The sequence below is a fragment of the Macrobrachium nipponense genome, chromosome 3, assembly GCF_015104395.2.
Source record: "Macrobrachium nipponense isolate FS-2020 chromosome 3, ASM1510439v2, whole genome shotgun sequence".
Classification (NCBI taxonomy): Eukaryota; Metazoa; Arthropoda; class Malacostraca; order Decapoda; family Palaemonidae; genus Macrobrachium; species Macrobrachium nipponense.
In genome coordinates, this window is record NC_087202.1 from 117,329,356 (window position 1) to 117,355,237 (window position 25,882).

A 25,882-nucleotide genomic window follows, 5' to 3' on the forward strand; every position below is an offset into this window, starting at 1 on the left:
ATGTATGTATGTATGTATGTATGTATCACGGGTGTCTTTTCATTGCTGCAACATATACATATAATAAAACGTTAATAAGCTGTTTTAAGACTTATTTTACATTTATTTAGTTTTTTTTCTGAATGTCACTGTGATTATTCTTTTTCCAGGAAAAGCACGTAGTAGCATGTTACAAGGCTTTAATGTTGGACTTATGACCAAAACGTTTTAATTAGTTCATATATAATAGACATAACTTCCCCCCTCCCCCCCTCTATCATCATTTCACCTATGCTAACACTTTTACCTCACCCTCATAAAACTGAATGCTTCACGCACCCTTTCAACTCTTTGCACGTTGCATACACTTTACACACAATTGGCATCAACAGGTTTAGTCCTGCTGTCAGTTCCAACCCATCGGTACACTTGGCTCATAAAGTAGACTTCCATCGTTCACACCAGTAGTCATTGCTTTGCCTCTGGGACTTTCATTGAAGCTCATAACCTTCCCCTTGCCAGCTTTCACTTTTAGCTTTCCCTATTACAAATATTTCTCCCAACTATCACCCATTCAAAACACTACATTATCTGTAAACATCAACCATTTCACGCTCCATTCACGGCTCCTTTTCCTGTTCATGCCCAGTTGGTTTTATATCTCTTATACGTTCTCCTGCTAATCAGTATTCAATCCTTGAAAATGTCAAGGAGAAGCCGAGACACCAAAACCAGTCACTCACTCGTCTAAATTTAGTAACTCTTACTCAATAGTTAACTTGCAAGATGAAAACGTCGTTTACTCTTTCCAACCTTAATTCTTAGAGAAACTGTTTATCGTCTCATTCTTCTGTAGTTTTACCTGCAATTGAGGTTTTCCATTTGCAGGTACTCAAGTATGTCATTGAGGTCTTTCATAAGATTAATTATTATTTTAAAATGCAGTTTTCTGGAGTGGGATCGTTTTCTAAGGCAAGAAACTAAATTATCTCAAAACAAGGGATGAAATTATCACCTCATGTCTAGACAATTTCTAAGTAGCTGAGCACATTAAAAAACTTATCGTATTTCCATTTTGCTTAGGAATGACAAACACAATTGTCCTCATTCGTGTACATCAGTGTAAAGAATACCTTTATTATCGATTTGCCATAATTATGGTTTCCATGGGAGGATACATTCACTTTAACAGCAATACCATTAGCGCACATATTTATAATCAGATTGATTTTAGCATATCTTGGCGGAAGCATTATTACACACACACACACACACACTTCTGCAAAATACATTCACGCATACTCAGACACACACTCAAAGTAAATTCTTGGGCATTCCACTGTGGGGTTAGAGATGTGTATTTCTGATGATAGAAATTCACTCTTGACGTGGTTTGGAAGTCACGTAAAGCAGTTGGTTCCATGAAACGTAAAAACACCATACAAACAAACATACACTCAAGTAATCCCGCAGGGGATAATGGCGTCAATGCATCTCACACAGTGCATTATAGGCATTACATAAGGTTTTTTGTGGCGTCCCTTCGGCCCCTAGCTGTAACCCCTTGTGTTCCTTTTGCTAAACTTCTGTTCATATCTTTCTTCCATCTTTCTTTCCACCCTCTCTTAACAACTTTTCCATCATTATTTTCAGCGATGAATGACCTCATAGCTCCCAGTGCTTGGCCTTTGGCCTTCATATTATATAACATTCCTCATTCAGATTAAATTATTGGCATCTAATATTGGTGAAATTATGCACATTACCATTACTTGCAGTTGCTTACAATTACAAGCATGAATTTCTGATGCAATGTTACAAACTTTGTATGTTTGTATAATTTTTAAGGTACTTGAGGTAGAAGGTATTGTCTTGTTTGTCATCAGATATAACCCAAGAGACCGTGGTATCTAACTCAAAAGAGCCAGCCTTAACTGGAACAGCTGTACACACACAAACAAACACACTCACAATAATACAGTAGGGCCTCGGTAATCGCTGGGGATGGGGACCACAACCACCCGCGTTAAGCAAATATCCGCGTTATCACACCCCTCAAAAATGCTTAGGTTACAGCCTTACTGCCTACATGAAAAGTTTAAACACCAAAGATGCCCCACCTATAAAAATTCGTATAGGCTGACTGCCTATTTTAGTACTAGTTCAAACAACAAATATACGTCAAGCAATCATATGGGTACTCACCACTGATCCAGCCTACCTAGCCTGTGTTGATTGAAGATGATACACATGTACACTCGACAAGAAAACTGAAGATACAGTTTTCATTAGCTTTCGTTCATCGAATTTCCCATTTGTTTTTACTGAAAAGACATAATATTGCTAAATTTAATCTAGAATATGAAAATACACTGCAAATTATATCATATTAGTTAAAACTGCAAAACAAAACCGTTCTGATACTCAAAAACACGATATATGTCCGAAGTAATTGGAATTTCTCAGATGGATTCGTTCATAGAGATCTGGTAGATAGAATGTGAATTTCTGATTGTAGTACTATGGATCACGACGACAATATATACTCGTTTTCCTTCATGAACGGGGATTTTATTTTATCATTGTAAATGGTGAATGCAATTATTTTTAGCTTCTACAAACTCATGTTTGTATTCCAAAGCGTTTAATGTTAGCTGACGTCAATGGCAGCCAATGTTGCTAAGGCTAAGGTAGGTTGAGCAAATCTAGTTGCATCCGCAAGAGCGTTTTCTATGATGTGGAGGAGCCCTAGAACTTCGAGCGGGAAAGCGCAAGTCACTGGATACTGGCTTACGTAACTGATTTCACACTTTGATTACTTTGACGTTGACATGGATCGAATGCTAGTTGCTGTTTACAAAGCTACCGTCTTTAAACATAAATCTTTATCAAGGTTAAAGTAGCATGTCAGCTCAAAGATGTTCTGGCTATATGCTCCCAATACAAAGCAGTACGTAGTAGCCTACAACCCTACACGACTGCATTTCTTTGCTGCGAGACTGAGAGATCTCCCAACACATCAGCCTTATTTGCACGATATAAAACTTTAATTGTCTGTGCAATACATATTGGGTTATTTGTGGTAATAACTATTTTTACTTAACATAGCTTTTTTCGGGAATTATTTGTGGATGAAACCCGATTTTCAAAAGTACATATTATATCAAGAGAGCAAGAATGACCGCAGACTGTCTAAAATTTTCCACGTCTTTTTACAATCTTTGAAAGTTATGGCAACTGTCAAATGAAATCAAGATTTGGGTATGAATTTCTTAGAGAATTTACTTGAATATTATAATCCTTCAAATTTTATCTAGCATAGTGCAGCACGATCTTGGCAGTCATATCATCCCGTTTCCCAGGTATCTGTGCACCGACTCACCGCTCTTCATCATTCTGCCTTTCCCCGTCACAAGTCCGTCACCAATACTATAATTTCTCTCTCTCTCTCTCTCTCTCTCTCTCTCTCTCTCTCTCTCTCTCTCTCCACTTCTAAAACATACTTTAAAAATATATATTACCACTCAATCTCCCAAAGAAAATATAATGAAATTAAGTAGTTAATAAATAGCCTAAGCTTTCACGTAAGCAGATTTTGTTCTCTCTCTCTCTCTCTCTCTCTCTCTCTCTCTCTCCTCTCTCTCTCTCTCTCTCTCACTTTTAAAACACATTTGAAAAAATATTATCACTCAATCTTTCAAAGTAAATATAATGAATTAAGTATCTCTACAGATAGGCCTATGCTTGTGCTCTCTCTCTCTCTCTCCCCACTTTTGAAACATTTGAAAAAAATATTGTCACTTAATCTCTCAAAGTAAATATAATGAATTAAGTATCTCTATCGATAGGCGTATGCTTGCGCGCTCTCTCTCTATCGTCATAATATTTCATTCTTTACTGTAATGTTCCTCAGGATTTCCATAAGTACTGACCAAATTTTAAAACACTTTCTCACATTGTTTAAGATCTGTCTTCCTTTACGCATGAATGTTACGTCAGTTGAGTGTTAAACGTTACTTATAAATAAAGGTTTCACAGTAGGTTTTAAAGAAGGATGACCGATATTCTACCCTGAACTGACGTTACCAAACCAACATTAGCGAATAATATAGAGCCTGTTTCTGCATTCAAGTATAAATTATTAAAGGACCTCTACAGAATCTTTACGGTGTAAAGTTAATGGAAATCTAGAAAGCAACAAACGCTATGATTTTGAAGCTCCGCCCCCTTTCTAGAGTTGCCAGGTGTGGCATTATTGAACACTATATGTCCGAAGATTTAAAAAAACTGTATCTTAACATTCCTTGCCGAGTGTACAACAGCAAATTAAAACTGTCCAAATGCAAACACAGTTGCTCCTAGTAGTAGAAAGGAATTGTCTTTGAAACGGCTGCCTTGCTTGTTTTATTTCTCCTTTGTTTATGTTTGTTTAAGTTTTATGTCTATAATGCCATAAATCTTTTGTAAATTCTTTCCTATTTTCAATCTCCCCCTTCAGCAGATCTGCAAACGAAAGAATATTAGCCAACAATTCCTCTTTATTTTCCTGATATGGATGCTGCTCAAAACTATGATAAAATGGTTTACTGTACTGTTTACGGTACCATACTGTAATATTATTAATGTATAAACACAGCAAAGTACAGTAATCAAAGTTTATTTTTGTCTTTTGAAAAATGTTCATCAGAATGTTTACATTCTGAGAATCCGCTGGTCGGCACATATTACCGAAAGAATTATTTAGGAAAACAATTTAGTTCCTAAAAGAAACTAATATATGAATGGAATTATTATTTTTTGATTATGTACGTAAAAGTTAATGATTCTGTGGGAGAGCGAGAGAAAGAGATAACAGCTTGGGACGGTAGTTAGACTGGCTTAGGACGAGAATGATAACATCGTTGTGTTGTTTACCTTTAGAATTCGTATTTTAAATATTTTTACATTGATTAGAGATGGAACATCAATAGTGATAAAATATTCTCTTGTATACTGTTGTAATATGTGTGATAATTGCTGTGTCATACTAAACTTATAATGAAGCACAGTTCAATAAATCAGAGAAAGAATAAAAATAGGGCAGCACCTACCTACAGTAAATGTCGGGGACAATCGGTTTTTGTACATATTACGATAATAACAAATCAATATTATAGTTTGTTCTGTAGGTGAAATAAGGTTTTTTGAAGTGTTTGTTTTTTCATTGAGATGTGTAGATATATGAGAGAGAGAGAGAGAGAGCAAGCGTTGTTGTTTTTGTTAAATTTAAATTTAGCATTTATCGATATTTTCCTGTTTACATTGATATTAATAAAAGGAAAATACAGTAATTAGTGAATATTGCTTTATGGAAAAATTCCCGAATTGTTAATTTTCCTCTGTATACTATTTGGAGATACGCTGCACAGGAAGACAGTAAGTAAAGTGTTTTATGATGAAGTAGAGCGTACGTAAGTAAAATACGTGGGAAGTTTGTAGAACGGTATAGCTACTATTGCATTGTGTACAATATTACGTACATACAAACAAAACTCTAGGTTTGGTGACGTCACGGTGATCTTCGTACGTATATTATGTTAATATTTCGTGACTGAATGTGCATTTGTGATTTTAAAAATCATTTACTCTACTGATTACAGTATGACCATACTGTATATTAATGTAACTGCAGCAAAATAAAGTAATCAATGCATACTGTTAAGTGTATTTTTGTCTTTTGAAAAATGCTCTCCCCGAGGAATTATTCCTCGAATAGGCTTTTTATTGTGAAGATATGCCAATAATATGTAGTGCAAAAGTGGTTTTATTGCGTTTACGCTTTGTCGCCAATCGCAAGCAACAATGCATACTACTATAATTTACGACAGTTATCGTTTGCATGAATGACTACATTGTTCGGAGAAGTTATTTACTACCAAAAGGATAATGAATTTCTAATTACAAAATGTTATCCGTAATTACTCTACCATTAGAATTACTGAAAGGTCACCATAAAGGTCGCTGTGAACCCAACCGTATAACTCGATGTTTTCATTTTGTTCGTTCGCGTGCCCCTCAGAGTTAAAGGTTGATTTCATTGATAAGGAATTTGTGTTCTCGAGATTCACGGACCCACCTATAGTCGATTCATTTAAGGTAGATTCTTGCGCCTACGAGACGTTTGTTTGGCGGCCTCTGATTGGCTGGTAGCGGGAGGCAGACTGCTCGCTCAGCGGGTCATATTTTCGTTTGTAGCTTAGAAAACTAGCAATATGTTTACATTTCTTCATTTATCTCACGTTTTACAAAAGATAGGAAAGTTTTGGTCATACCAAAGGATTCAGTATTAAATGTACAATTAATGAATCTTTTCCTGAAATCAATAAGTTAAAATACAAAGGAATTACAACGAGTAGAAGTGAAGGGAGAAACATTTCATTTTCTTTATACTGTTTTTATTCATCATCGGATTTTGCATAATTCACGAGATCAAGATAAAATGAAATCTTGTGTTTTAAAAACATAAAATCACTGAATACGCTGGTGCTTTCAGATTTTAAATACGTGTAATATGTAAAGAGAAAATGAAGAATATCTTATTATGTTGCATCCGTGCTTGACTCGGTTTGACAGTAGTGCCGAGAGACGCAAGATATCGTGGGGCTGGTCCTCTCAGATAGAGCGTGTTGGCAGTTGACCAATTGGCGTATATGAGAAGTTTGCAGTTTCGAGGACTAGTATTTACCGAATTATTATGATCATTACATTTTCTATAAATAAATGCATAGAATTCCCATTATGACTTTCGAACATTTTTGTACTAAAATATTATATATGTCCGTATTTCTGGACATATCTGATAAAAGAAAAGTAAATAATCAGATGGATGCATCTGGGTGTTTTGGCTTCAATATAGTCTAAGTGAGAAATGTGGATGCTTTATGAGGTTCACTGATAAATAACAGAACTTGTTTCTCTGGCCAATAACATCAAAAGCTTATGGTTTTCATATGTTCACTCAATAAACAAAAGTACAAATGTTTATTTCTTACCATAAAATTTGTTGACGATGTAACGAATATAATATACTGTCTTTTTCAGAATTGCTTGAGTTACTCTTACACCAGAATGTTTATCTCCTTTATATACATGTTACACTTGACAACATGTCTACAACAATGTTTAGGAAAAATTTGCTTAGTTTTCTCCTGAGGTAGTTGATTATTCTTGAATTACTTAATTCATACCTGAGTTAGAATAGCTCCCGTAACCGTTCCCACAGCCCTGCATAATTGTATATATATAGTAGGACTGTAGGATAATGAGACTAATCAGAAGACTGTTATATCATCATCTTTTGATACAAATAGAATGGAAATTCATGCAGATATATTATGTCATAAAACACAAAAGAAACTCTACACAGTAGGCTTACATTGGTATGTTTTCATTAGGCTATCGATATGAACAAAAAGAAATTAAAATTTTAACAAATTTTCTTTACGTCATCATTATTTAAAAATAAATAAAGGAAAATCATGCATATATACATAATCATGTCATTACCTATTGGAACAAAAAGAATGGGAAATTATAAAGATACATTGATATCCCCTTTTTCTATTAAAACCAAGTAAAAAGAATTTATAAACAGATATGTACATTGTTATGCCATTAAATATTAAAAAAAAGGAAAACTCAATATGGATATACTGTAGTTATGAAATTGCCTATCTAAAAAATGGACAACTATGGAAACACTGTTAGGTCTTCAATTTAAAAAAAAAAATAATGGAAAATCATTGATATATATCATCACGTCAGTGTCATCCTCCATAATATCAATATCATCACTGTCAGTTTCGTCATCTCCAATGTCAATAACAAAACTTTCAAACATATGCTCTCTAGCAACATCTTTCCTCCTATAATCATCTTCTAACTTTCTTAACGCGGTGAAAATATTTCTTCCAGTCTTCTTTGTTGTAACTTTGTCTATCGCCAGTCTCGTAAGCTGCTCAACAGTTTTCAAAGATTGATTTGCATTAGAGTTATTTTTTTCTGATATCCCCCTTTATTTGAGCCCATATAAGTTCTATGGGGTTAAACTGACAATAATAGGTGGGGCAGTCTGAGACACATCATGACCATTTGCACGGGCTATCTCATCTATCACATACCTCAGTTTTTCTTGTGACACTTGGCAATCTGCAGCAATTTTGGCTTTGTTGCTGATGGGTCGTTTGGGTGACGTTATTAGAAGAAAGCCACTGTATGACTTCACTTTTTCTGTTGCTGGTTGTTGGCACTTTATTTTCTATTTTGCTATGGTAGGGAGCATTGTCCATTATGATTAGAGATCTATCTTCTATATTAGGCAATAGTGTTCCTTAAACCACTTTAAAAACCTTTCATGTCCATGGAATCATGGTAGTCCCCTTTGGCACCATTTTTTGACCTAAACAAAAAATAGTAAAAACGCATCTGTTGACAAACCCCTTCTCACTCCCCGCGTGCACCACAATAAATCTTGCCCCCTTTCCAGTCTTAAGTTTGGGTCCTATTTCGCCTTCACCCCGTTGTCCAACACTGACGTACACATTCATTTTGGTTTATCCAAGTTTCATCCAGGAATACTTCAGGTTTACGTTCAGTTGGACTACAATCCTATTCTTTTCAATTAAACCGTAGTATTCAGTTCTCACTGCCACTATATCATCACGTTCCATTAAAATTGCTCTTCACTCGTCACTTTTTTGTACCGGAATCCAAGCCCTCTCACAATTTTCCATAACGTTGTTCTTCCACCATTAAACTTTACCGGGTCTTCCTTCACTTTTTCCAGTAGGCATCTAACGTTGGGAAGCTCTCCTCTCTCGTAAAAAGACAAAATCTCCTTCCGAATACATTCATTTTCAAAACTATCCACCTTGTCCTTCACTCGGATCCTCTTCCTGGGATATACAGGTGAAGCGAAGGGGACGTTACCACATTCAGATGACTGTCGCTTGATTTTTTTCACTGTGTTGGTTGGCACTGCACTGTAGCTTTGGCGGTCTTCTCAAATACTTCATTTCTTGAGTCTGCTCCCCACTGTGAGCTGAAGTAACGATGAACATTCATTATAATGTTGCGAGCTTGACTTGCAAATCTGGAAACGGTGCGACGAATGGTGCTGTCATCTTGAGACATCTGCTTGAAAAGAAAAAAAAAATCTGCTTAGTTCGTTGTGTTTATTGCTCCACTGAGATTATTATTTCATATCACTCATTAAGTATCTGATATCTCTTAAGTTTGAAAATATTCATTCATATAAGAAAATTAGAAACAATATGTTGAAACCAACCCCATTAAAACTAAGGATGAGCTGAAGAGTCCGAAGTAGGTCCGTAGATTTTATTTCAAATTCATTCCTGGACTGAATTTCCCGCCCCGGCGGCCAGCCTACACACCTCCAACGATACCTAGATTGCATCCATCTTATTATTTACTTTTTTTATCAGATATGTTTTTTTTTTCCAGAAATACGGACATATATGATATTTGAGTAAAAATGTTCGAAAGTCATAATGGGAATTCTATGCATTTATTTATAGAAAATATAAGGACATAATAATTCGGTGAATACATAGTCTCGAAACTGCAAACTTCTCATATCGCCAATTGGCAACTGCCAACACGCCAACGGCTCTAGCTGAGAGGACCAGTCCAGACCCAACGATGTGTCTCGGTACTATTGTCAAACCGAGTCAAGCACGAATGCAACATAATAAGACATATTCTTCATTTTCTCTTTACATATTACACGCATCTAAAATCTGAAAGCACCAGCGTATTCAGGGTGATTTTATTGTTTAATAACACAAGATTTTATTTTATCTTGATCTCATGATTATGCAAAATCCGATGATGAATAAAAACAGGTATAAAGAATGAAATGTTTCTCCCTTCACTTCTACTCGTTGTAATTCCTTTGTATTTTAACTTATTGATTTCAGGAAAAGATTATTTAATTGTACATTTAATACCGAATCCTTAGGTATGACCAAAACTTTCCTATCTTTTGTAAAACGTGAGATAAATGAAGAAATGTAAACATATTGCTAGTTTTCTAAGCTACAAACGAAAATATGACCCACTGAGCGAGCAGTCTGCCTCCCGCTACCAGCCAATCAGAGGCCGCCAAACAAACGTCTCGTAGGCGCAAGAATCTACCTTAAATGAATCGACTTATAGTCGCTGATTTTTCTGTGGGACCTGTCTCATAATTATGTTCGGGAGGACTTACTCATTCGCAGGATTTTCCGTCGATAAATATTGACTAACTAGAGTATTTTGATGTTACTTTTATGACAAAATACATTTTTATGATACAAAAATGATTTACTAATTTTCAAATATATGTAGTTTGATAAGATTAAATTATGTAATATGATATAAATAAATAATTTAGTAATTTTCAAGTAGTATTAATGTAAATAGCAATAATATCAATTCATTGAAGAAAATACCATAAAGAATTAGCAAAATTTTAGTTTATAAATTAAAGAATTATGTAAGAATGAAGGAAATCCCAATCTTTTAGCATAGAGACTTGGAAAGAGAGAGAGAGAGAGAGAGAGAGAGAGAGAGAGAGAGAGAGAGAGAGAGTTAGGGTTGGAGCTGTCACAAATGTCAAGAAACCCGACAGCAAAGGTAGGGTTGAGTGTTGCATCTTAGTGAATCTCAAATAATTGTTGCCATCTTGGCGTCAAAGGATGTACTGAAAAAATCTCTCTCTCTCTCTCTCTCTCTCTCTCTCTCTCAGGGAAAATCTCTTTTTAACCAATTGGCATTAACACATATTTATAGTCAATAAATGTTCACTAATTAGTGTATTTTGATGTTATTTTTATGACTACATTTTTATGATACAAAATGATTTACTAATTTTCAAATATTAATATTGCTTATTACGGTATTAAGTTTAATAAGAATAGATTATAGAATTTTATGTTAAATAATTCTCTCTCTCTCTCTCTCTCTCTCTCTCTCTCTCTCTCTCTCTCTCTCTCTCTCTCTCTCTCAAAGATACTTGTATGACAGAGATATTTTGTCTCGAAATAATTCACAGATAATTTCGCTCTTGATGGTCAAATGTATGATGATGCCCATTCAATAGTCTCTCTCTCTCTCTCTCTCTCTCTCTCTCTCTCTTCTCTCTCTGTTATTAGATGTATGTATATATTTCTAATGGAAAAATGTCTTAAGATGACTTTGAAATGATAATATAATTTCAGAGATTAATGCAGTAATGGAATAAGAATTTAAGGTGTATTTGATGTAGGATGATACTTAAATGTACATTTAGCATTTGAACTGTCAAGATAGGCAGTTATAAGCATTTTTAGAGGGGGGGTTCTAAATATTCGCGGATTCGGGCTATTCGCGCGGGGTTGGGGGGGCGGTTTGTTCCGGTACGCATCCCTCGCAAATACTGGGGTTCACTGTATTCCTTGAATAGGCTATTTATTATGAAGTTATGCCAATGATATATGAGGTGAAAATGGTTTTATCACCTTTATTGTCAGTTTATATAATGTGAATCATTCCATTTATGTCGGTGGTTATTGCACCATGGCCAACTGGAATAACTTTCACCCAGAAGTTAGGTTTTTAGAGACTTATTTTAAGAATAATTCCTATCCCCTGAACATGTTCAATAAAATCATAAAAGAATTTTTAGATTATTTTTAAGCTAAAAACTGTAGTCTGCACAGTTCCTAAAAAGAAAATGTATGTTTTCTCTACCATTCACCAATACTGGCCCACTCAAACGTGAATTATTGTCACTTCAGCCATATGTACCCATATGTTCTTTCAGATTTGTTTTTAACAACCCTCTTACAATCGGAAGACTGTTTTGCTTGAAAGACACCCTCCTGGAGTTTGTGTACCTGCACAGTTTACAAGCTTAATTGCCCACAATATCATTTTCGGACTTATGTGGGATGTACCAAATTCCTGCTTAAGGTGCCATCGACTCTCATAGGGGTGTCAGCCATTGTACAAGCTTACCTTTAAGGAAAAAAAGAAAATAGTGCCATTAGACTTCATGCCATATGCTGCCACCATTTCATACAATACAGTGATTTTCAAATACTCGGACAAACAAAAAACAGCCATTCGCTTCCCTTTTTAGAGTTCCTCCATATTAAACAGCAATCTACAACACTCAATAACCAAACCTTTGTTCATTGCATAATTTGCATGTGTGTTTTCTCTCTCTCTCTCTCTCTCTCTCTCTCTCTCTCTCTCTCTCTCTCTCTCTCTCTCTCTCTCTCTCTCTTTTACTCACACCACTTCACCCTCTTTCATTCACAGCTTTCTTATTCGCCCATTTAATTACGACACGAACAGCAGGTTTTCCAGTATTTTGTCCAACATAATCTTTATTTTTATTCTGAATATTCACATTATTTTCTTTCTCTTTCAGTATGTTTCTGCATTTTACGTAATCTCTTATAACTTAGTCATTGCTCTTTTGTCAGTTTTGATTTGCAGTAAACTTAGGTTTGTATGTTCCTTTTTTACTTTATTATGTATTTTAAAGTGTTGTTAATAATAGCCGTTTTAATATTTTTAGATATAGTCAATCAGTATGGTATTCTTACTGTTTCTTTTTATTTTATCTATCATTCTATTGATATGTGACCCTGATGATGGGAAAAGTTATATATTCCCGAAAGCTCGGCTGTACCTCTGTTTTATTCTAAAAAGAAAAAAATAACAATGTCTGCAATATTACCATGTCTTTCAGCTATCCTGTTCCTCCTTAAATTGAAATTTTCTAGAAACGACAACATACCCAGATATATATATATATATATATATTATTATATATATATATATATATATATCTATATATATATATATATATATATATTCGGGTATGTTGTCGTTTCTAGAAAATTTCAATTTAAGGAGGAACAGGATAGCTGGAAGACATGTAATATTGCAGACATGTTATTTTTTTGTTTTTCTATAGAATGAAATTTTCTAGAAACGACAACATACCCAGATATATATATATATATATATATATATATATATATATATATATATATATATATATATATATTCTGGGTATGTTGTCGTTTCTAGAAAATTTCAATTTAAGGAGGAACAGGATAGCTGGAAGACATGGTAATATTGCAGACATTGTTATTTTTTTCTTTTTAGAATAAAACAGAGGTACAGCCGAGCTTTCGGGAATATATAACTTTTCCCATCATCAGGGTCACATATCAATAGAATGATAGATAAAATAAAAAGAAACAGTAAGAATACCATACTGATTGACTATATCTAAAAATATTAAAACGGCTATTATTAACAACACTTTAAAATACATAATATACTATATATATATATATTATAATATATATATATAGATATTAATATATATATATATATATATATATATATATAAAGACTGCTGTAGAATGAGATTAAAGAATTATTCGTTATGTAACTTTACACTAAATAGTGGAAATTGACAAACACAAAATTCCACGACGATTTGAAGCTGAAAGCGAGAAAGATGTGATTTTAATTGAAAGATGTAGAACAATAGTTGTTGAAAACAAAAGAGGAAGCAACCATGAAATAAGTTCAGTAACAAATGTTAATACCAAACTTTGATATAAATAACAAAAAAACGTAAATGTTTTTATCGGCAGGCATGTGGGCGACGAGGCAGATGACAAAAGCCGAAGACAGAGAAGTATATGTACGAACCACCCTCAGAGAACTTGTCATCTACATAATCTTCTTAGTCATTCTCTGCATATGTAAGTGCTGTAGCTTCTATGAGCTTCAACTTTTGATAAAGGACGTTTGCGTAAGTGAAGAGTAACGTCGTTTTGTGCAGTACTGTTTGTGATTTTATGTCTGTGACATTTAAACTTATTGTTTCCCTAATGTTTTTGGTTATAACAATGATTACATGATAGGGTTCTAACAGCTGCATGATACTAAAAGTGAAATATACCATATAGTCGCTCAGTTCTGAGTAAGTTTTATCTCAAATTTGGATGAATTTTACTAATGCTGGACTAGACCCGTCTTCACCATCGTTAGTATTGTTTTAGCAGTTAGTCCTCTTGGCCACAAAGAAGGATAGTAGTCTGAGATTGAATAGTTAATACAAAGAAATCATGACTTGGACATAATTCAAGTGTTTGTGTACAAGTTTGAGTACAAATCTTCAAACCCAAGGGACATGAGGTTGTTTAAAACGTCCATCTCTTCAGAGCGCAGACAGACAGAATTTAGTGCAAGTCAACCGAATGCTTTGTATTATATACACTAACTACCTATGCTGGTAATTTGGATGGGAATGCTGTTTAGTGACCTTTTTAAATTCTCAGAGAATTCATAGTCCTGTTTTTAAAATTATTTACCGAGTTTTCTTCAGGAACAACACAACTTTCGGTCTTCAGGACTAAAGTTTTGAACAGTTCTGTACAGGTAAACATAAAAGGCTTCCGACTCAAGCCAATCTGACAGTTGCTGAGTCATGAAGGTTCGCACTGTCAAACAGAATTGACGTTTTTTGAGAATTCACCCATAAAGTCAAGTTCAGTTTTATGTTTTAGGTGTAAAGGCTGTTAAATATACATTATTAATAATTAGCTTATTCATTACTAAATTCATCAATTATTCATGCTTTTAGGGTAAAGAAAATTTGGCTTGATTTTCAGAATGTCGGTCTCCATTTTGTTCATTTGAGTCATCTGTATTAGATGCATGGCTTCTGATTGTGGCTGAGATATTGTTTTTTAAGTGATTTTAACACTTGGTACTTGTGTGGGATAGTAATGGAAACTTATATTTTGATAACATTCATGGTGACCAACTGAAGAGTTCATTATACTTGTTGGACCTAGTCATTTGTAACAGAAACCAAAATATTTTCGGTATTCTGTACAGCCAGTAACAAGTTAAAAACTGTTGCATCATTGCTTATCGAAGTGCTGTGTTGAAGATTGCTTATGTAAACCTGTGGTCATTTTTGTTTACAAGATTTATTAAGTTATTAACTCCGTTTGTAGATTCATGTGATATATGTATGTATATAGTATAAGCAAAATTGTTAAGCCTTCCATAAGGGCCTTACATTAAGAGTACGTAGTTGCTGGGTATATAGAAAGCAGTATTTGATAGGTAAGTTCTTTTTAAGCAACTTTTTCAGAGACCATTTGGAAAATAAGTCATCTTTAGCCAACATGTGGATTTCTGAACTACGTACTAGAATTGTTTTAAAGATTATAGGACTTTTGCCTAATGACACTGTGACAGTAAAAGTGCAGACTAAGTACTAGTTCTTGGTGATCAAGTGACTCAACCAGATTAGTGTTTGATTAAGATTAAAAACCCAAACTCATTGCAGTGCTTTGTGGTATAATCCAAATACTATATGTTACCATTCTCATCATTTCTTTTTTGTTTATATAATGCCATATGATGTTTTCATCATTATATAAAATTCCTTTGAATGTTTTAAAAGTTAGTAACTATTAATGACATTAATAGTTATTTCTTTCAACAGTGACCTTTGGTATGACTTCCCCTACGATGTACTACTACACAAGGGTTCTAAGTGACCTGTTCCTAGATGCCCCATATCCGGACAACCAAAACACCTTTCGAGGATCAACACAAGTCCTGGACTTTTGGAGAGTAAGTTACTGATCACCATTTTGAGAGATGAATTTCAGTTCTTTAAAATCAAGATGAATAAGGTCAATTGTTAATTTACAGATCTTATGAAATGAGATATTAAAGGAAAATTATAGTAAATTGTTGTAATTTGTTCGTATGATCTGTATCATTTTCAAAGCTGATCCAAATTTTTTATACAGAAAGTTAGTTGTTTCATCAAATACTGTAAAGCTAGTGAAAGTTAGATGACAGTGTATCGTAACATTCTCTAGTTATCTGATGTGATTGTTTGGGATTACTGTGTGTGGTAAGAGAGTGCAGAGGGCATAAGATCCATCCTATTTGATGTTTTGTTAGAATGTTAACAGTGTACGTACTAGTTTTTTGTTGCAGAGCATTGAAATTCTTTTCTTTTTAGTATACAGAAAATACTTTGTTGGATGGACTGTATTGGGAGTACTGGTATGATGCAGCCCAAACAGTTACCGAGGAAGATGATCGGAATATCCTTTATGAAAACAGATTGCTTGGTGTTCCTCGAATACGACAGGTTAGTTCAAAGTTTGTTTATTGCAGATTTTATTATCTTTTTAAATATGTACATCATGTGCTCTGGAGGCTTTACTTTAGGGTCTTTGTAGTGTCCCTTTGGCCCCTAGTTGCAACCTCTTTCATTCTTTTTACTGTACCTCCATTCATATTCTCTTTTTTCCATCTGACTTTCCACCCTCTCTAACAATTGTTTCATAGAGTAGCTGCTAGGTTTTCCTCCTGTTACACCTTTCAAACCTTCATACTGTCAATTTCCCCTTCAGCACTGAATGACCTCATAGGTCCCAGCACTTTTGCAATTTGAAAATGCATTTTTATTGACATTTGCTAATCCTGTTGATTCACAAGTGTTATATCATTCAACAAAACTGCATTATAATCATGGAGTTACAGTTCATGACATAGAGTATAAACCAAGAGGGCCTCTAGTCAGGTCATGAACTTTTAAATGATGTAAAAAACAATGGCTGCACTGGCCAATGCATAGGAGATAACTAGGCAGAGAGTTTCTTAAGAAATATGGTAGCTTGCATTGGACCATGAGATTCTGAGTAGTTGGAAAAAAGTAATTTGTCTCTTATTGAGACTGAATGTGCCAATCTCTTGACAGCTTTGTGATTGAGGATAGCAGGAGTTAGTGTGAAAGAACAGTTCTCATTAGAAACAGGGCTGTATATTTTTTGGGGGGAAGAGAAGTTTGTGTCCAGTCTGAAGATAAACTTTCTGAAAAAGCACTCTTATAAAAAGGATAGTTACTGTTAACTTAACAAGATAGCACTTGTTCAGCAATCCTGAGACTGCTTTTGAAAGATACTTATTACGCTCAGGTATAAGTTGTTTAGCATTCTCTACTTGATTTGTATTCCACTTATACAGTGTAGCCTAGCACGAAAACCTTTAAAGGTACGTGATTTTCTTCAAGGTATCTATTTTGTTATTAACTTTTTAAGTTTAAGAGTTTGTGACAGATCCTTAGGTATGTTTAACACTTGCCTGCCATGGACTGAAGATGCACAAAATACTGATCAGAACGATCAGGGTCCCACCTAATGGGTCAAGTCAGGGAACTTTCTCATAGCCATAGATAGGGATCTTGATTCCTGTGTCTGATAAGAATAACTGAAAACTTGGTGGTTGGTTCAGATGGATCATTCCAGATTAGATTCAGTGTAGAGGCAGTTTGTAGCTTCTGTGGCCACAAGCATTGACATGCTTTCACTACGTCTAATCTTAATGATGAAATAAAGTCTGACATGTTTTGAGGCTGTTAATGGTGCCTAGCTCTCTGAGATGAAGATTGGTTATATCTGTGGCTTAAATCAATTTTCTTAATATGCTCTAATAAACCAGACATCCGGGTGAGACAGGTCCCTTTAATCCAGTACCCTTAGTCATGTTGATTCTTTTGACAACAACTGTAAGGACTATGTTAAGGCTTAAAGAAAGTTTTCATTCCAAAGATTATATGAGGCCTGTGTAACAAGTATCATGACCAGATTGAATATAATTATTCTTGATTTTTGCAACCTCTAACATCCATTATCATTATTCAGTTGTACAATTTGTTGATAATGAATCTAATGATGGCAACTTGAAACAGGTGAAACCCACTGTTGAATTGTAGTGTTCTTTACTTTAAAAAAAAAAAGCCACTTTGCAGTAAATTTAGCACTACCACATTCATTTAACACAAGAGTCATTGTTGAATAACACATACACCACTCTCAGAATCCAGAGAAGGAAGAGCAATATTTACAGTGAAACATGTCTAGCCAACAACAAATATCAAGTCCTGTAAATAAATCCCCACAGGAAATTTGGTCAGAATATTCAACCTCATCTTTACTTTTCCAAGGCATTGCATGTCCCATAATTAGGAACTGATAAAATATATTTACTAAGAACAAACCTTTCAGGTCAGCCTCATAAGTGTTGATTATGTCAGTTTGGCAGTTTGGTTGAACTACTTGATAATAACACGTATATTTAATAATTTCTCCTTGAATAATAAAGATAAAGGCACATTTTTTTTGCAGTGGGTTTAATCAAGGTACACAGGCAGCAAGTAATTTGAGACCATAAGGAGGAAATAAGTGGAAACAAAGGAAAAAATTACTATGCTCGCATAATCAGACCCTATAATAACTAGGTTAATTACAGTATACTATTGTATAGTGCATTATTTTTTTTTATAAAGTTAAGAAATTTTCTTTTAAAATAGGTAGCTTAGTAAACCTATTTTTAGAAGGGTTATCGAGAATAATGTACCAAACCTTCTCAAGGAAGTCTTGACAATCATTAGAAAAATGCAACCACATTTTCTGTGTGGGGATGAATATACTTAGTTTCTGTAACTTGGAAAAAATTTCCCAGTAGAAAAGGTAAAATGTTTAACTCATAATGTTCCTGCAATGTATCGTCTTGTCCTGTTTACAGGAAATGTAAGATGAATGTTAGTAACTAGTATCCATTTTTGTGGAGAAGAATTGAGTCCTAATTTGATATGTTTCACAGGTGCGGGTTAGAAATGATTCCTGTGTTGTGCCCGATGACTTTAAAGGAGCTATTCGGCAGTGCTTTGATGTCTACTCTCCGAGCGCTGAGGACAAGTCTCCGTTTGGTATTGATATTAATGGCACTGCGTATGTATTTTTGCATTAAAGACACCATACTCTTTCACTATACACTAGCATTCCCATACATTACCATGCACGTCCAAAAGTTTTAACAATTTCTCCACATGCAAGACCAGTGAACGACAAATTAAAGAAAGATTAGGTGGCAAAGTAATGAATATGTGATACTAATGCATTCATGGTAAAACTTTGGAAAAAATAGCATCACACACATTATAATTCTTGATAAACAGCACTAACTAAAAGACAGTAGTTTTTCCTTATTCTTTTTTGTTCAAGAAGGGTAAATGTTAAGCTGGATTTTAGGACAGAGGTACATTTTTCCTGGTCATAACCGGAAAAAAAAAATTTGTTCATACGAACAAACCTTCGGTCTTAACAATAGGATAATTTCTAACACCTAGCTGGATCCGATTAAAATGCAGATGAAAGCAAGGACTCTTGTGAGATCTGGCAACGCATGTGTATATCAGGTGAAGAGTGGTCAAGAACCACGCACCTACGCCATCGCATCAGTCTTTTCTGAACCGCCTGGGCGAGAGTTGTAGTTGACCTCTCTCAGCCTTTACCCGGTTCTTTGCCCATTTCGATTGTGTTTAGTGTGTGTGTGTGTGGCTATTATTATGGCTTCTTCTGCTCCTCGGCCTCGTCAACGTGTGTGTCCCGGAACTCCAGGTATTCCATGTTCTCATTTTTTGGCTTCGGCGGCAACCGATCCCCACATCACATGTAGTAGGCGTTGCTCTAATGTTTGTACAACTAATCCTTGCACGGAATGCTGTGTGTGGCCTAAAGAGCAGTGGAAGTTGTTTTATAGCAAGAGAGAGCATCATAGGGTTTCTACTCTTCCTTCATGGGAAGGTTTTTCTTCTCTTCCATCGATGACATCACTACCAGTCGTCTCCACTGTGCTGCCTCACTCATCTGTGTCGTCATTGTTTGCTGCCGTGATGTCATCTCTGCCACCCAGTTTGCTGCATCTCCCTTCCATGTTATCTGAGCCTTCTCTTGCTGATCTGTCTGAGGCTTTATGCCAGGTGGTTCTTAAGAGATTGGACTCTGTTTTGGAAGATAAGCTGGCTGCCATGTCGGCTGAAAGGACTGGAGGAAGTGTGTTGCATCGTCCCCACCTCCTGCGAAGAGATCGCATAAGGAACCAGTGCTGTCTTCCTCTCCTTCTCCCCCATCTCTGCCGCGTTGGTGTATCAAGCGTTGGAAGGCTAAGGACTTTGCCCTTTCTTCGCCTGCGAGGGAGGAACAATGCAGCCGTGTTCCCGAGAGTGTTGGTGTTTCAGAGAGTGTTAGTGTATCTTCCCTTGTGCTATCTGCAGTGGCTGCTTCGTCTTCTACATTGAGTTGCGAGCATGTTGCAACCTCCCCCATCCATGCACATGTTGCAGGTGCTCCCACTTCTTCTCCAGGGCCTATACGTCACCGTAAGGATCTCAAGGGGCCTGTCAAGAGGTCGAAGGTTGTGAGCGCAGAGTTGGTGCAGCAGGTGTGTTTGCCTGCCCCTCTCCCTGGTGCTTCCAGAAATTCGACTCCGAGGGATTCTCTTTCGATCTCGAGTGTTCGGGATTCCTCTCCAACTCACGTTTGTACATCTGCTACGCCTGTGCCCGTTCGTTGCCATGTTAGAGTCATCTGTTGGGAGAGTGCGTAGTGATGTTCCTAGTGTTGTAGTTGGTTCGTTGCAGGAGTCATTGCTTGGACCCAGCTCAAACAGGTTAGTTGATGTTTCGGGCCATTTGGCTGCTGGTTCTTCCGTTAATTTAAAAGAGGAAGGTGCTTTAGATGAGCCTACACACCCTTCTCATCGTCATTCTCCGTTGCTGGAGCAGGAGGAGGGAGACACGGAAGAGTTTTTGTCTTCCTTTTCAGAAGTTGTCGATCTCATTCGTGGATTCAACATTTTAGAAAGTAGGACTCGGGCTCGGTCGTCTTACACTCCTTCCTGCTTGGAAGCCTTGCTGGGAGCTACGCAGGATCCCAAATCATCGTTTCAACTTCCCTTGTCGGGGCACATCCAGTCGGTCTTGCATAAGGTTAACACCTCTGTTTCGGATCGGGACGGTTCTCTTTGCTCTAGGGGCTCTGCCAAGCTACTACCCCCACCTCTCACGAGGCATAGGAAGCACTATGCAACAAACTGCATTTTTGATGTTGCATCATCTTGACCCAGACGTCATTCGTCTGTAGCCAGGATTGACTTTGGAGCAGGTGAGGTCGGTGGCTCCATCCTTGTCTCCACAGGATGCCTCAGTGTTGGAATCTATGGCAGCCTCCATGTTGCAGACAGTTTCTTGGCTGGACTTCTCTATGGTCATTGCCAAGATTGCTTCTGACAGGTCCCCAGAAGGGTTGGTGAGTGCATCCTCTCTTGCCAGTTTGTTGCAGTCCGGAGGCTAGGCATTTTCGTAAATGGCTCACCTCTGTGTTAATTTATGGGCTAACCTTCTGATTAGAAGAGACGCAGCTTTTCTAGGATGGAAAGATCAGTTGACCCTGAGTCCTTGCTGGCATTGAGAAATGGGGATCTGTTGGAGTCTCAATTTTTGTTCCTTCAGACCGAGCTGGAAGATGCATTAGACTGGTGCTGGGCTGACACTAAAGACAGGCTAGTGCACCAGGCAGTGTCTAAGTTGGAGTCTCGTCCTCGGAGGTGTCTTGCTCCTTCTCCTCCCCCTGCCCAGCAACAGTCAAGAAGATCATCGCTTGGTAGGCCATCAAGGAGTTCGGTTTCGGCAGGGCCTCCCCGTTCGTCTCGGCCTAGGTCAGAGGATCAACGTCCCTTTCGCTCCTGTTCCTTTAAGCCAAGAAGGGGCCCGAGGGGCAGAGGTAAAGGGGGGCTGTCAGTAGGTTAGGCGCATCTCCCTCTCCTGTGCCACAGGTGGGGTGTTGCCTGGCGGGCCATTATGCCAAGTGGCAGAGTTATGGGGCAGAGGAGTGGGTGGTAGATGTCCTTCAGGTGGGGTACCTACTGCCATTCGACTTCTCTCCTCCTCTGTCGGACAAGCCTCAGCTCAGGAAGGCGTATCCTCCAGATTTTCTGAAGTTCTTAGCTCTTCAGGAAGAAGTGCAGAAGATGCTGGACAAGGATGCGATAGAGGAAGTGGTGCGTCCTTCTCTGGGGTTTTACAGTCACATCTTGGTGCCCAAGTCGTCGGGAGGTTGGCATGTAATCGACTTATCCACCTTGAATCACTTCATCAGGAAGACACGGTTCAAGATGGAGACCCCACATTCAGTGTTGGCAGCTGTGAGGGAAGGCGACTTCATGTTGTCGATAGACAAAGGACGCATACCTCCCGATCCCTATTCATCCGACGTCCAGGAAGTTCCTTCACTTCTCTCTTGGGGACAAGGTCTTCGAGTTCAAAGTCTTGTGCTTCGGGCTGACAACAGCTCCTCAAGTGTTCACAAGGGTCTTCTCTTTTGTATCAAGTTGGGCCCATGTTCAGGGGATCCGTTTGCTGAGGTACCTCGACGATTGGTTGGTCTTGGCAGTTTCCAGGGAAAAGCTGCTGCAGGACAGAGATCGTCTACTTCGGTTCTGTCTGGAACTGGACATCATGGTCAACCAGGAAAAATCAAACCTCGTATCCAGTCAGATGATTCTCTACCTGGGCTTGGTCATCGATACGGCAGTTGCAAGAGTTTTTCCGTCGGATCAGAGATTGAAGAAGTTGTGAGGGTGGCGCACAACTTCCTGTCAGAACCACATCAGTCAGCTCATCAGTGGCAGGTTCTTTTGGGGGTTTTGTCTTCCCTGGAGAAACTGGTCCCTCATGGGTGTCTTCATCTTTGGTCTCTACAATGGAGACTGGGGGAATTCTGTTCTCCGGCGAGGGCGACTCACCCCTGTTAAAGATTGCTCTGTCTCTGGAAGTGAGAGAAGACCTTCGTTGGTGGTTGGACGACTGAAATCTTTTGAAGGGTGTCCCTCTGCATTCTCTCCCTCTGGACTTCCTTCTGTTTTCAGATGCCTTCCTCTCAGGTTGGGGTGGGGGAGGGGGGGGGGGGGGAGAGGGACCTCATTTAGATGGCCTCATTGCCTCAGGCATTTGGAGTTTGGAGGACAAACAGCAGCATATCAACGTCTTGGAGTTGAAGGCAGCCTTCCTGGGTCTCGAGGAGTTTCGGGAGAAGGTAGAGGGTCATTCTGTCATTCTCATGTTGGTCGCCTATGTGAGCAAGCAGGGAGGCCTGGTTTCTCGTCAACTTCACACTTTGACTGTCGAGGTTTACCAGTGGGCGGTCAGCAATTCGGTAGAGCTCTCAGCCAGGTATATCCCAGGCAAACGGAATGTGGTCGCAGACAAACCCAGTCGTTGGGATCATATCCTAGGCACAAAGTGGTTCCTTCATCAAGTAGTAGTAGACAAACTCGTCCAGGTTTTGGGGAGACCCATGCTTGACCTTTTTGTGACTCGGTTCAACAGGAAACTAGAGATATTCTGTTCAGTGGTTCCAGATCCTTTAGGGTTAGCAGAGGACACGTTCCAACATTACCCTGGGACAACCTGGAGGTGTATGCCTTCCCTCCGTTTTGTTTGATCCATCAAGTTCTGAACAGGCTGATGAGTTCACAGGGTCTCAGGATGACTTTGGTAGCACCTCTGTGGCCTCAGGCGGAATGGTTTCCAGATCTGCTTTCATCGTTGTCGGAGGTTCTGAGGGAAATTCCCCCTTGGCGGCATCTCCTGTGTCGGCTGCATGCGGAAAGGTTCCACCAATCAGTAGAATCCCTGCCTCTTCATGGTTGGAGGCTAACAAGTATCTCCTCTGAGCGAGAGGCTTTTCTCAGAGAACAGCAGGGCATATGTCCAGCATTCTCAGAAAGTCCACCTCTGCGGTTTACCAAGGCAAATGGGCAATCTACTGTGATTGGTGTCGTAAACAGGATTTTTCTCCACTCGCAACCTCTATTCAGCAAATAGCAGACTTTTTAACCTTCCTCAGAGATGAGAAACGTTTGTCCGTTTCTGCCATTAGAGGCTACAGGGCGGCCCTGAGTTTAGTGTTACGCCTGAGAGGTATCGATATCTCCTCGTCCTGGGACCTTTCCTTGCTAGTTAAGGGGTTTGAGCAATTGAGTTCTCCTAGGGAGCTCAAGCCTCCGACATGGGATGTTTCCCTGGTTCTCAAGAGCTTCTCTAAGGGTCCATATGAGCCTTTGCATCACTCATCTGACAGGAACTTGACACTCAAGACAGTTTTCCTCCTGGCCGTGGCATCTTTGAAGAGGGTAGGAGAACTCCATGGTCTGAGCTATGATGTGAAGCACACCAGGGATTGGGGGTCAGTGTCCTTCGAATTTGTCCCAGAATTCATGGCCAAGACCCAAAATCCTTCTGTGCACAATGATAGGTTCACATCATTTTCCATTCCATCACTGAATGACTTTGTGGGTGGTGATGCTCAAGAGCTTTTGTTGTGTCCTGTCCGGGCCCTGCGTTGCTATCTTAAAAGGACACGGCACCTTAGACCAGGCTGCCGCAGACTTTTTGTTAGCACAGGACGTACAAAGAAAGAGGTTTCAAAGAATACTATCTCTTTTTGGATACAGGAAGCCATCAGACAGGTATATGTACTTGACTCTTGATTCCTCCACCACATCTGTGGCTTTCAAAAAGAACTTGGCTGTACATAGAGTGCTTAGCACTGGTACTTGGTTATGCCAGTCCACGTTCACCTTTTTCTATCTTAAGGATGTTGCCCACAGATCTACGGACACGTTTTCCCTGGGTCCTGTGGTAGCTGCCCAACAGGTTGTGTAACTCATAGTTGCCCGTAACAGGGCACTTTTGTATCTTACCTAAGATGATTGTGTAGATGAGAGAATGAGTGAGTTGGCTGGTCTCCTTCTTTCTCTTGTACAGTGGTAACTTAAGATACGAAAGGCTCAACTTACGAAAAACTCGAGATACGAAAGCAAATACAAAAAATTTTACGGCTCTACATACAAAAATTGTTCAAGATACGAAAGGTTGTCGCTGTAATGTCTGAGATTCGCCTGGACTACCGATAACAATTTTGAAACTCGCACGCCACCAACTGAGTAGACTCGCCACCATCCTCTCAGTCTCCCATTGGTTCCTGATGCTAGTCACTGCCATGAGATCCTTCTTTCCTATTGGTCAGCATCCCTCCCATGATGCATCTATGTAGCGGCGTGCTTCTTCTGTCACTTCACGGCATCATCTGTATCGTACGCACACGGTATTCGTTCGTTCTATCGATTTCATTTATTAATGTAAATTCATTAGTGATTTCGTTGTAGTATACTTTATCGTGTTGTGTGAGAACTTTACTACATACGTATACGTACTACATAACATATTACGTACAGTATATACGTAGTCATGGGTCCCAAGAAAGTTGAAATTCACAGAAAGAAGAGGATGCTCTCTTTGGAGATGAAGATGGAGATTATCAAGAAATATGAAGCTGGTATGCGATTGAGTGTGATCGCCAAGGAATATGGCCGAAATCTGTCAACAATAGGCACCATCCTTAAGCAGAAGGATGTCATCAAAACAGCTACACCCTCCAAGGGCATCACTATTTTGTCCAGCAAGAGGACCCACATGCACGATGAAATGGAAAGGCTTCTTCTTATCTGGATAAAAGACAAAGAAATCACTGGCGATTCGACAACGGAGACGGCAATCTGCCACAAGGCCAGCACTATTTTCTGCGATTTGATTGCCCAGGCCGAAGATGACGGAGGAGAAGGGACATCAACGCCAACCCCAGACTTCAAGGCTTCGCATGGGTGGTTTGAGAAATTCTGTAAACAGACTTGCATCCATTCGGTGGTGCGGCATGGGGAGGCGGCCAGCTCGGACACGAAAGCGGCGGAAGCCTTTAAAAAAACGTTCAACGAGATGATGATCAAGGAAGGCTACAGTTCTCAGCAAGTCTTCAACTGTGATGAGACTGGCCTTTTTTGGAAAAAAATGCCTCGTCGGACGTACATCACGGAGGAAGAGAAGAAGCTACCTGGGCATAAGCCTATGAAAGACAGG

At 38.3% G+C, this 25,882-nt stretch overlaps 1 protein-coding gene across 2 annotated transcripts in view; it reads left to right on the forward strand.

The window, feature by feature from the left end:
* LOC135221999 (polycystin-2-like) overlaps positions 1-25,882 on the forward strand; it is a gene marked incomplete at its 3' end in the record, with an annotated part of 122,946 nt that overhangs the window by 46,104 nt on the left and 50,960 nt on the right. For both annotated transcript variants that reach the window (XM_064260107.1, XM_064260108.1), the window contains 4 exon segments: positions 13,680-13,790; positions 15,551-15,681; positions 16,082-16,213; positions 18,730-18,857. In XM_064260107.1, the coding sequence (XP_064116177.1) occupies positions 13,680-13,790; positions 15,551-15,681; positions 16,082-16,213; positions 18,730-18,857 (502 nt within the window).